The sequence below is a fragment of the Quercus robur genome, chromosome 2 (genome assembly GCF_932294415.1).
Source record: "Quercus robur chromosome 2, dhQueRobu3.1, whole genome shotgun sequence".
NCBI classification, from domain to species: domain Eukaryota; kingdom Viridiplantae; phylum Streptophyta; class Magnoliopsida; order Fagales; family Fagaceae; genus Quercus; species Quercus robur.
The window spans coordinates 33540827-33553954 of NC_065535.1; the positions used below are offsets into that span (position 1 = coordinate 33540827).

A 13128-nucleotide genomic window follows, 5' to 3' on the forward strand; every position below is an offset into this window, starting at 1 on the left:
GAATTTCTCAAAGAAAAACAATACACTCTCTCTGCTGTTGACAACCCCAACAGCCTAGGATAATATACAGAATAAACTGCCATGGCAGTTACTACCAAGTAACTGCCCCTTTTTCTGGACTTGCTGCCACATGTAGTCTGACTTAGGACACCTTCACTGCTGCTGCCTTACACGTTTCCAGCCTTTGTACTGCATGTCTGAAGCACCCACAATGCTAGGAAACGTTGGTAACTGCCACCAACTGCTGCTGCACACACAGCACATGCCAGCCCAATACTCAGCATCTCATCATGGGTCTTCTGCCCATGTTCCAGCAGCCTACATGTGATGCCCATCACGTTTTAGAAGCCTTGGCCCTCTACCCAAGCCCTTCCTTATCAGCATCACAGCCCACATATCATGTCCATCAACAGCACACTAAGTAACTGCCATCAGCCCACTCACATCAGTCCATACATTCAGCCAGCACCAACCAGCCCAATGTCTTGCACAGCATATCATCAACATCAGCAGCCCAGCACTGCCTTGCACACAAGCCACCAAGCCCACATACAAAGCAACCAATAACCAAGCCATCATGCCATGCACTACCACATAGGGTCAGCACCACCTGCTGCTGCCCATCATCAACGAACCGTTGCTGCCCACCATGGCCCTCCTCTGCCATGGCCTTGGGGCATCATGTGGAGCAAGGTGCCTCCACATGCTGCCCCTCATCATGCTCATCAAACTGATCCCAGTAGGGGGACTGGGCTTGTCCCCCTCAAAGAGCACTTAGGAGCTTCATTAGATAGGCATGAGGAGCCATTGGTGTCTTGAGAAAACATTGAGCCATGTGACTGGCCTGATGTTGTCCAAACACTCCACTTCCTCATGCCATCATCAGCAACCTGCAAAGCTCCTAACACTGTGTGTGGTAACTATTAGAGAAGCCATCAAACGCGGCTGATCAGAGTCAGCGTGAGATTTTTGACGTGTAGAATCTAGATAGCCTCTCGTTTCGGGAAGACTGGCAGACTGTTTTGAATGAAAATGCTGTAATTCGTTTTGCTAAAGGACTTTTGAAGTTTTGGGGCATCATTCTATAGGAGTATTTTATTACTAATGCATAGTATATATTTTAATATATATAAAAAAAAGAGATTATTTTATTAAGCTTAGAGGAAAACGTAGGCTTTTTGTCGCCATATTCCTTGGGTACCATGTGGGAAATCAAATGATACTCTTCAACAATAATAATAATAAATAAATAAATAAATAAAAGCCTCTCAGACCGTCCTAGTTCATGAATTTCGACACAGAAGCAAGTTTATTATCAACTTGCATGTCAGTCAACCATTAAAGATCTTCATCATTGGCTTCAACGATAAACATGAGCCAAATGTGAAAAATAATAATAACAATATAGTCTCAAAACTTGCCATGACATCATTCTTACTTAATTATGATTGAATATAGTTTTTTTCTAGAGAAAAATATGATTGAATATAGTTATAAAGATCAGACTGAAGGTTAATAAATCACGGGTAGAACTGTAGGTTTAATTATAATTTAAAATAAAGATTAGGAGTATTTCTTATAATTTTTGTATAGCGTAAACATAGAAAGTTCAACAATTTATTTTTTTTTATGATCGCATTGTAATGTTAACACTTAACAATATTGTGATAGGCATGACATGAGGGACCAAGAAAGCCGTACAAGTATCCCCCTTAATTAGGTCAATAAGTCTGAAATTGTTTATTCTCACAAAATGTAAATTGTTTAAAGTGGTGCCTTAAGATGGTTTATCAAAAAAAGTGGTGCCTTAAGACATTTTGATTTAGTGCTATATTCTTTGTCATTTCTAGTGTTATTGTCAGGACTCCTAAATGGGAGCCTGTCCTTGACCCCAAGCAAATGGGATTAGATTTTAAGACATTTAATTTGGTTTAGTGGATCTTTTCAACTGTTAGATAATTGTGATAGGTAAAATCTTGTTATATACATCATTCTTAATAGACTTGATTGCTTGAACCTCGTTTCTAGGTTCCAAGGTATATGGTGATGGTCCTAATAACTTGATTGGCCGTGCCTTTTGTGTTGTCCACTTGAGGTAACTATTAAGAGATCCCAGTGAAAGTGTACCTTTAAAAGGCACTTTTGATGAAACTTAGGAATAGAAATCAATCATTTTGGCCAATTTTTTAACATAATTTTGCAAATTACAGTTAATTTGTCAGCAATTTTGCTTGAGCAAATTAACTTTTCAATACACATAAAACATATTAGATAGAATGTTTGCCTGTACTTTGAGTTATTTGCACATGTGATCGTTTCACTTGAGGGAACTGCATCAAAATTCTCAAAATTAGTCTCCTTCATAATTCCTTCTTCACTCTTCCACTTTCATCGAATTTTTCATTAGAGGAATTGATAGTTAAAAAAAAATTGGACCATCATTCATATCATGACTTCTAAAAAAATATAATGTTGTATTGTTCTTGTTATTTATCCATTTATAAAAAATGCAATATGTTAATATATATATATATATATATATTTATTTATTTATTTATTTATAAAAGGAGAAATGCGTGATTTATCATCTTGTAAACTATGAGCATATTTTATTTAATAATTTGGATAATCGATTTCATGAATTTATTGGATTATTTGGAAATTCTAAAAATTTTAAATCTTAACTTATCTTGATCGGAAAATTAACGTAATTCACAATTCCACATTGGATTATAGGACCATGTTGAACCAATGATTACCTAGCCTAATACTTGAGTCATGATGGTACCTAGTGATTATCTAGCCCTAGTCAACTCGTTTTCTCTCCACCTTCTGTGTGGTCTTTCTCTACCACCTCTATGTGGTTTTTCTCCACCTTCTGTGTGGCTCTTCTCCACCTCCAGTGTGTGGAATTTCTCTCCTCACTCTCATTGTGGGTCCTTTCCAACTTAACCTGAATTTTCCCATCAATCTATCCCCAAATCTGAGTATTTATACCCACATATTCATACCCAAATTTTGTGAGTTTGCTCAGGGAGGCGACTATCTTTGCTCCTCCGTGGGTCTGGTTTGTTGTCTCTGTACAGCGGGTTGTTCTGCCTTTTGTGGGTCTTGGTTGCTGGAATAGCCCTAAATCCACAACCAATGAGTGGGTCGGCGTCCCTTTTGTCTGGGAATCAACTTCAGCAAGCTATGATTCTCCTTGCATGGAATTGTCGTGGCCTTGCCCAAGCTGAGTCGAAAAGATCTCTCAAAGCCATTGTAAATAAGGTATGTCCTGACTTTCTATTTTTGTCTAAAGTTAAAATTATTTCAAATAGAGTCAAATCTCTCCTTTATTCATTGGGTTTCTATAAGTTAGAATGTGTTGAACCAAGAGATATTAAAGGAGGCATCATTTTGGGATGGAAAAATGGTGTAGATTTGGAAATTGTGATGTCAAATGATAATATGATAAATGGCCTTGTATTCTCGGATCCAATAAATGAACCATGGCTATTGTCAATGATTTATGGGCCAAGTGCAAGGTAGGGAAACAAGCCTTTTTGGAAGATCTTCAAAAGGTTGGTGAGTCATTTGCTGGGGCATGGCTGTGTATGGGAGATTTTAACAACTTGTTGGGGCCAAGTGATAAGAAAGGTGGGAAACCAATTTCTTCATCTTCTACTGGGGGATTAAAAGGATTGGTAGATTCTGCAAGTTTAATTGATGTAAAATTTGTAAGGGCACCTTACACTTGGTCCAACAAACACCCAGGCCTTGCCAACATAAAAGAAAGACTTGATAGAGCTCTAGTTAATACTAGGTGGACTGAAATTTTCCCAAGAGCGCTGCTGAAGCATTTTCCCTCAAATTCCTCTGACCATATCCCAATTGTTCTTTTCACTGAAGGAGAAGAGGGTAGTAGACCAAGACCATTCAAATTTGAAGAAATATGGACAAGGAGGAGGCAAGTAATCTTGCGGTGGAGAATGCTTGGAGGCTCAATGTCCTTGGTTCCCCAATGTTTAGATTATGCAAGAAGATCAAACAAGCTAAACTAGAGCTAAAACAATGGAATAGATCCTGCTTTGGCAATGTACAATCCAAAATCAAGGAGGCATGGAAAAATTTAGACCAAATTGAATGCTTAGACCCAAATCCACAAAACTTGGAAAAGGAAGCAAATTTGTGTATGGAAATCCAAGAATTGTTGAGAAGGGAGGAAATATTATGGCGTCAAAAATCCAGAATCAAATCACTTACAAGCTCTGATCTCAATACAAGATTCTTCTATCTAAGTACAGTGATAAGGCGAAGAAGAAATTCCATTGATTTTATGAAGAAAGAAAATGGAGAGTGGATTTCAGGTTGGGAGGAGATTGGTCAATGCTTTCAAACCTTCTTTAATAACCTGTTCTCTTCTTCAACCCCAGATATTCCTTATGATCTAAGTAATTTAATTCCAAGGTGCATCACCCCAGAAGATAATGAAATGTTGCTAGCCATGCCTTCAATGGGTCTGATCAAAACAACAGTATTTTCGATGGATTCTCATAAAGCTCCTGGGTCTAATGGAATGTCCCCCCTTTTCTTCAAACACTACTGGCACTTGATAGGTGGTGATGTTGTGGATGCAGTTTTAAGCTACTTCCAAGGTGGTTGTATGTTAAGAGAAATAAATCATACCTTTATCACCCTAATCCCCAAGCATGAGGGGGTTGCCATGGTTAACCAATTCAGGCCGATTTCGCTTTGTAATGTGTTATATAAGATTATTTCAAAATTCTTAGCAAATAGATTGAGACCACTCCTCCATAAGATGATATCTCCCTGGCAAGCTGCCTTCATTCAAGGTAGAAAAATACAAGATAATAGCATAATAGCCCATGAAATCATTCATGCTATGAGAAAGAAAAAAGGTAAGGAAAAGTGGATGGCAATTAAACTTGATATGGAAAAGGCTTATGATAGACTGGAATGGCCTTTTATTCTCAATGTCTTAAGAAATTTTGGATTTGATGAGAGATGGATAAATTGGGTTTCAGAATGTATTTCAACTACCTCTTTTTCTATACTCATAAATGACTCCCCATATGGATTCTTCCAACCACAAAGAGGTCTAAGACAAGGGGACCCTCTTTCCCTATTCCTATTTATCGTAGCAGCAGAAGTGCTATCCAAACTCTTGCAAAAAGCTGAAGAGAGTAAAAAGCTAAAAGGTATCAAGCTTGCTAAGGGATGCCAACCAATATCTCATCTCCAATTTGCAGATGATTTGTTCATTTTCGGGAGAGCAGATGAAGAGAACATAAGGTCCATTAAAGAATGTTTATCCACTTATTCTTCTTGGTCAGGGCAGAAGATAAATACCCACAAATCTACCATGGTTTTCAGCAAAAACCTAACTAGTTGGCATTCTAAACATTTGCTAGCTGGGAGTATGGGTTTGAAAATTGAAGGGTCAAAAGGAAAATATTTGGGGCTGCCAATGCTGATAGGAAGGTCAAAGAAAGGTACATTTCAAGAGGTGGTGGAAAGAGTGGAGAAGAAGTACCAAGGTTGGGAAGTTAAGATCCTCTCACAGGCTGCTAGAACCTCCCTAATTCGCACAGTTACCTCAGCCATGCCATCATATGTTATGTCCTCTCTTAGGCTCCCAAAAGAAACAACAAAGAAGCTTGATGCTTTAAATAGGAAATTTTGGTGGGGTTCAAAGGAGAATGGTTCCAGCTGCTGCATCCTGAAGAACTGGGATTCTATTTGCAAACCCAAGTCCATGGGAGGTCTTGGCCTTAGAAAAAGTGAAGATTTCAACTAGGCTCTACTAGCCAAACTAGCTTGGGAGGTCCAAAAAACTGAGGATAAGCACTGGGTAAAAATATTTAAAAGACTGGCTGTTCAGAGTTAATACACCAGCACCTAACTCACTTCCAAGACCAGCAGTGCTTGACAGGGTATTTGAATCCACATTAACTATGACACCAACTTTTTTGGTCGAACGCAGCCCAGCTTTACCCTTAGGAATAGTGACTTGCCCCACTGTCACACCCTGGTACATGAACGTGGCAATGGTGCTATCAAATTTGTAGGGACCAAAGTTTGTGTTCTTAACTCCAACTTGGGTTGTGAAGCTCAAGTCAAAGGAAGGTGATGCTTGGGTACCAGCGCTGAAGTTCTGGAACGTGACATCAGTGCCCAATCTGACCTTAGGGGTCTTAACACGCATCACAGTGAGTGCAAACACCAAGATGACAATGGTCTGAAACACAGCAAAAGCAGCAATATATATGGCCAACTTGATCCTTTTCTTTCGCTTGAGCTCCTCTGATCTTAAAGTGCCAGACTCTTCATCACTTCTGGACTGCCTAGTTGCTGGTGCCAATGGGTACTCCTGCTGGTTCATTTTCTCTGCCATTTTTCTGCTCTGCGACTTGTGAATACAAATGTTCTTTTCTGTTTCTTTGTGCCAGTTCTTTGTGTAAAAGGAGAACGTTAGGATGCTTGGAGTGGTTTATGGAAATGGCAGCAAATAGGTACTTTTTATATATGTCTGATCTCTGATGAGTGATTAATAATTCAACAAGAGCTTCCTGGAAAATCTGACTAAGTTAAAGATATATTTATTCAGGAAACGTGTCTCAGCGTGGGATTGTTGACTTCTCTAGATGGTCTCTCCCTTCAGGAACAAGATGAATGAATTTTGTATTGAAAGCAAAGACTTGTTACGCTTCTAGAGGTATTCGTAGACTTTGAGGTCACTAATGGGATTTTTGGTGTACGACGAGGGGTGGAGCTAGGGAGGGGGCTAGGGGGGCTATGGCCGCTCCAATTTTTGGAAAATTTCCATTAACAGTGGAAAAAAATGATAAATAATCCAAAATTTTACAAAAAAATTGACTTCCTGCCCCCCAAGATATTTTAGGAAATAAATACTAGATTATTAATTTATTATTCCTAAAAGGAAAATGCTAACGTGTGCTCTTGGGACGCTAGTTAATAATCTATTTAAAGAAAGTTTTTATGGAAAATGAAAAAAAAAATAATTAATATTTTGATAGTTTTTTTCATTTCCCATAAAAGTGGTATCAAAACTTTCTTGAAATGGATTATTAAAGAGTGCCCTAAGGGCATTTGTTAGCATGACCCTTCCCAAATTTCAACTTTTAAAACTGGTTTAATTTAGAAAACACTCATAACAAATTTGGAAAAAAATTCCAAAAAAATATGCATTTGACCCTTCAAAATTAGGACTCTATTCACTGTAAACCAACACTCCTCCAAAATCCAAATACACAAGAAAATCCTTATATACCTCTCATAGCTGCTGTTTACTAAAAAAAAAAAAAAAAAAAAAAAAAACCTTACACCGCCGCCTCTTGTCGTTAGCTCAATTCTGCCGCTGGTCCTTGCCATCCAATGAGCTCCAGTCAATACTTGGAAATCTGCAAATGAGGATGCAAATCTAGCCTCCACTGGGCTCCGTTGGTATCTCTTCTATGTGTTTGTGTTATATGTTTTACTTTTACACTCTAGCGGTTTCCAACACCTTCTTTTCTTTGATTAAAAGCATCTAATTGTTTGCGACTTGCTTGTACTAGTAACTTAGGGTATGTTTGGATTCCGCTTAATTTGCTGAAATTGAAAAATTATTGCTGAAAGTATTGTAGATAAAAATAAAAATTAGTTAAAATCGTATAGTAGAACTCATAAATAGTGTTAAAAAGTGCAGTGAGATCTATAAATAGTAGCAAAAATTAACTAAATAGTTAAATAATTTTCATTTTTTATCCTAACCCAAACGCATACTTAGGTTATTTTATTTTATATTAAATTATTCTATTTTATCAATATATATATATATATATATAAAACCGATATATATATATATATATAAAACCGAAGCCTTAAACCTCTCCACAATTTTCCATGTCATCGTTTTTTTAAATTTTTTAATTTGATTTTTTTTTTAATATATATACTCTCCTTTGTCAAACCAAATACTCTTCCCTTCTCTCTCACCCTTAGTTCTTTGAAGCAAACCCGATATAATTCTAAAACTAAAGCAATAGTGCAAGGATAGAACCTCTCCTTTCAACAAAACCAAAGCCAACACCTCTCTTTTCAACATTACTTACCAAACACAGAACCTCTACACTCTCTCAAACACAGATCCAAGCTATTTCACAGAAAGCTTGCAAGGGCATGACCACGGGAGCCTATGTTTTCAATCTCCGACCCGACCCCCATATTAGAGCATTCTCTCTCGGTATCTCTGTATTAATCTATGAATAATCTCTTTTCCTATTGTCTTCAATTAGGTTTTTCTGTCAATTTAAAGATTTCGTTTTTAATTAGGTTTTTCTGTCAATTTAGGGATTTCAATTCCTAACCCCTTTTTCTCTCTATTCTTTTTTGTTGAAGTCAAGGAAACACTCATATAAAATCAAACTCTACAGGTTTTGTAAGAAAGTGATAGTATTGAATCCCAACCGTCAAAATCTGACAACAATCCTATAGGTTTTGCTTTACCTTCAAGATTTGCTTTATTTTGATACCTATCAAAAAAAAAAAAGTTTTGCTTTATTTTGCTTTCTAGGTTTTTTAGCACATCTGATTTAGCTTAGCACGAGTTAGTGGAACATGTAAATTTGAATTTAGATACGAGCCATTTTTGTGGCTTGGAAGGCTTCATTGATCAAGGGAGGAACCCCAATGCACTCAAAGCAATATCCACACCCAATCCACCTGTTAACTCTTTGATTAGCTGGGAAATATATTTATTATTATCATTAGGGTTTATAAAATCAGTCATTCCAAAAGCTGTTCCCTTGGTTTTTTTTTCTCTCATTTGTATCAATGCCAATTATCTTTGTTGTCCCTTGCACTCTCGCCCCCTGTATGGCCTGCAATTTTCAAGGACATAATTTTAAACTTCCTTCATCTGCCATTCGAATGTTAAAAAAATCAATAAACCAGATTTGAAAGAGATTTTACGTTTGCATGTCAATGATATACGTCTTAACACAACTGCAGGTATTGTTTTATCAAATTTTATTGTTTCTCTTTCTCCTAATCTCCTATTAAGTTATGCATTAAACTATGAACTTTGATAGTTTTAATGATGTGTAATTAAGCATTGAAATTGATTCAGAGATTTAATTGATTTTTAAAAATTTTGTGTCTTGTTTTATTCAAGTCCAATTTCTTTGTCATATTTGTTCCCTTTAAGAACAAAGAATGGTTTTGGGAACTATTAATAGCATATTGATACTAATTAATTCATCTAAGAACATATACTTTGTACCTTACAGATGTCAATTGAATTAATAAATATGGTTTTATGTCTATGGAAGCTTCAGAATGGCTTTTCCGATTAGTTTACTACTTTGTTAATGGAACAAAATGAAAGCATTCTTGTGCTTCATTTTGAAACCCTATATGTTTTCCATGTTTTCTTTATTTCAGAATTTCTTTCTTTTTTGGTTTTCAAGAAACATTGGTCTCTTCTCACAAAAGCCTGCAACAGGAAGTCTTCCCTGCACAGATTCTAATATGTTCTTCTCTTTTCTTTTTAAAATTTCTTTTTGGAATTTGTTTGCTCAATTAATCCAATTTATAAATCTCTTAACACATTATTATTCTCAACTTTATTCCCATCATCTACAAGGTTTTTGGTTCGAATTTGTTGTTGATTCAAACCCTCTATGTAAATCAAAAGAAAATGCAAATTGTTTGATGAATTACATTAGTTTTTTGTTCTTTTTCCACAATTTGATTTTGTACAATGTCCATTTTTCAGGTTTAATAAGTGGACATATATACTCAATGCTTACTCAAATTTTCATATGCATTGTACAAAAAAGGTATAATATACTCTCTTCTATTTTTGCACTGTATCTTCAAGACCATGGGTTCTCCCAGTGGCTACTCTATTTTATGAAATTAAGATAAAAAACAGAAAAATAAATTACATAATATGACAATAATTAAAGAAAAGAAGCTATTGAAGATCAATATTAAACTCAAGTTCTCACTTGAGGTGAAGCTACAACCTACATTTAGAGTTCAAAATGCTTTATTGTGCACAAAGGCCTTAAGAATTGGATTTGTTAGGACTAAGGAGGGGTTATTTAAAATATGATGATATGACCTTCTTGGCTAATTAGCATTAGCAAGAGGACTATTTTCTTCATATTCAAGTTGTCCCTTCTTAGGCTCACACCATGAAATTTCTATCCAAAAAACTGTATGTTTTAGTTTTACCTAAGAATGATATGATATTCTTTTTCATTTCCATCAAATTTGATAATAGTTTTCCCTCTCATCATATCTTCAATCTCTAGGAGAATACATCTCTTTCCAATTTACAATAGATTATAATATGCAGGGTTTAGAGAATGTATAACAACTTCTTTATTGCATCTGTACGGCACCGAGACCCCAAAGCCCATACCGGCATTAAGCCCAAGCCCATACAGGTCCTGGGCCCAGGCCCTCACCGGTTCTGGATGCAGGCCCAGCGGAAAGGTCCAATTGCCCTACGCCCTTCTTGAAACTGCCTTAACGTGAAAACAAGTTTTGGGGTCTGAGTTCCAACAGACGGTCGGTTTAACTTTCCTGGGCAAGCGAATTGGCCGTGTCCGAGAAAGTCATGATATACACGGGAAACTCATGAGATGCATGGGAAACTGAGTTGCCGAACATAATCCATCAAGCAGGAACCAAGTTCCAAGGTCATAAATGCTGCACCGCCCTCTCACCTAAACATCCACTTTAACCAGATAATATTGGACCCTAGGTAGCACTAACGGTGGCTGTAATCATAATCTCCCCACTAACCTTGGCTATAAATAGAAGAAATTAGGGAGAAGAAGGGGTTCAGAAAAATCGAGAGAAAACCATCAAGTGAGAAAGAATAAACTGAGTGTGGCTTTGAGTCTCTTTGCCGAGAACAACCCAAAGTAGGAAATCCTCAAACCCACTACAAATAAATTGTGAGCCCAAGTAATTTAAGGCCCAGAAGTCTCGTACTTGGTTCTTACAATTGGCGCCCACCGTGGGGCTCTCCTACGAAGCTGTGGTTCGATTGAGACTCAAACAAGGGAGATGTCTGAAGAGCGTTCAGGAGGGCGTGCTCCGAGCAGTTCTATAGGATCTTCTCGGGGATTGACGTGGAGGCAGAGAAGGCAGAAACGGCAGGAGGATAGGGAGCATCCAAGAGGAGAGGAAAGGTCCTGATTGGGAGAAGGATCGGCCCAGACACACCGGACGATTTCAGGCATCTCGGCGCATCGGCAATATGATGATAGAGACCGAGAGCTGGAGCGGTTACGCAGGTTGGTAATGGATTTAGAGCTGGAAGCAAGGGATCGGCGCCACGAAAGGAACCGCAACCCCCAACAAAGGAGAAATCGGGGCGAGGAGGGCTCCAGCCGATCTGGTACGCAACAATACCGAGATCGATCACGCTCTCAAGAGTCACATCGGCACTCCCGGGAGGCACGTCATCAACGAGACCGTTCCCGATCGCATGGATATGATGACCGAGGATCAGAGTCGCCGGAGGAGCGGCAGCACCACAATGCCGCGATGGACGCCATGAGCAGAGCCTTGCGGATGGCAGCCCGATCTCCATTCTCCGATGAGATTGAACGGGCCCCCATGCCGAGCAGATTCACGCGACCGCCATTCAATTCCTATGAGGGGAGGACAGACGCCGTGGAGCATGTCAGTCATTACATCCACATGATGTTTTTGCATGCGCACAATGATGCATTGATGTGTAAAGTGTTCCCCTCTAGCCTCGGTTCAACGGCCCTGAGATGGTTCAATGGGTTACGGAAAGGCTCCATACACAGCTTTGCCGAGCTGATACAAGAATTCGGCAGTAGATTTGTGACATGTAGCAGAGTGCAACAGCCGGTTGACGCACTACTTTCCATGAAGATGAGGGTCGGGGAAACCCTTCGGAGTTATGCCAGCCAATACTGGGAACTCTACAACGAGATTGGTGGAGGGAATGAGAAAATTGCGGCAAGCACCTTCAGGATGGGGCTCCCCGAAGACTCTGAGTTACGGGAGTCGTTGACAAAAAGACCCCCCGAGGATATGAGGCAACTGATGAGGCGCATAGAGGAGTACAAACGCCTGGAGGACGACCGGCTGCAGAGCAGGGGGAAAGCCCCATTAATTGGGAGATCTCGGCAAGGTGTTTTGCCGACAAAACCAAAGAGAGACTTCAGAATGCAAGAACCAGATGTGCAAATTGAAGGGGTAAATGTGGCATTTAAGGAGCCCGTGCACAAAATCTTGGAGCGGATCAAGAACGAGCCATTTTTCACATGGCCAAACAAAATGGGGGGCGACCCATCTCGGAGGAACCAAAACCTGTACTGCACCTACCACAGAGACAAGGGACACACCACCGTGCAGTGTCGAGTACTAAAGGATCACCTCAGGCAGCTGGTAAAGGCAGGGTACCTGAAAGACTTCATTGCAGACTCCGCTCACCAAGAAGCCGGACTGGGCGTCCAACAGAAAAGGAACCCCCTCCCGCCTCCACTGGGGGTAATCGAAGTCATCCATGCTGCACCAAGAGGGACGGTAGCAACAAAAAGGGTATTGACAGTGGCTTGCACGGGGGGAGGGCCAGCCGAGAAGAAAAAGAAAGTTGGACGGCTTAAAATCTCGTTCGGGGAAGACGATTTGGAAGGAACAGTCCAACCCCATGACGACACTTTGGTGGTCACGGCCCAGATAGGCGGGTTCCTGGTGAAGAGGGTAATGATTGATCAAGGGAGCGGGGCAGACGTCATGTACCCAGACCTCTTCGAAGGGCTCGGAGTTATGACACGCCGCTAGTCTCATTTGACGGGAGAGTCGTAATTCCCGAAGGTCAAATCTCTCTCCCAGTGAATATGGAAGGAAAGGGAGTTATAGTTACCTTCATAGTAGTCCGATCATTCTCGCCGTACACCGCAATCCTGGGGAGGCCGTGGATTCACGCCATGGAGGCTGTCCCGTCCACCTTCCACGTAAAAGTAAAATTTCCAACCGAGTATGGAATTGCCGAGGTAAGGGGGGACCAACAAGTGGCGAGACAGTGCCTTATCACCGCGGCCACATGGAAAAGTGAACAACCCGGAC

At 39.5% G+C, this 13128-nt stretch overlaps 2 protein-coding genes and 1 non-coding gene across 3 annotated transcripts; 1 reads left to right on the forward strand and 2 right to left on the reverse strand.

The window, feature by feature from the left end:
- Positions 1-1263: 1263 nt before the first annotated feature.
- LOC126716243 (small nucleolar RNA snoR20a) lies at positions 1264-1359 on the reverse strand. The gene has a single exon (XR_007652056.1). It is a non-coding gene; the product is annotated as a small nucleolar RNA snoR20a (small nucleolar RNA).
- A 2963-nt stretch (positions 1360-4322) lies between these two features.
- On the reverse strand, positions 4323-6537 carry LOC126713432 (late embryogenesis abundant protein At1g64065-like). Its single transcript, XM_050413186.1, has one exon. The coding sequence runs from the start codon at positions 6395-6397 to the stop codon at positions 5816-5818; it is 582 nt and encodes a 193-aa protein (XP_050269143.1). The 5' UTR covers positions 6398-6537; the 3' UTR covers positions 4323-5815.
- A 5688-nt stretch (positions 6538-12225) lies between these two features.
- Positions 12226-12843, forward strand: LOC126697889 (uncharacterized). Its single transcript, XM_050395035.1, has one exon. It carries the CDS (start codon positions 12226-12228, stop codon positions 12841-12843), a length of 618 nt encoding a protein of 205 aa, XP_050250992.1.
- The last annotated feature ends 285 nt before the right edge of the window (positions 12844-13128 follow it).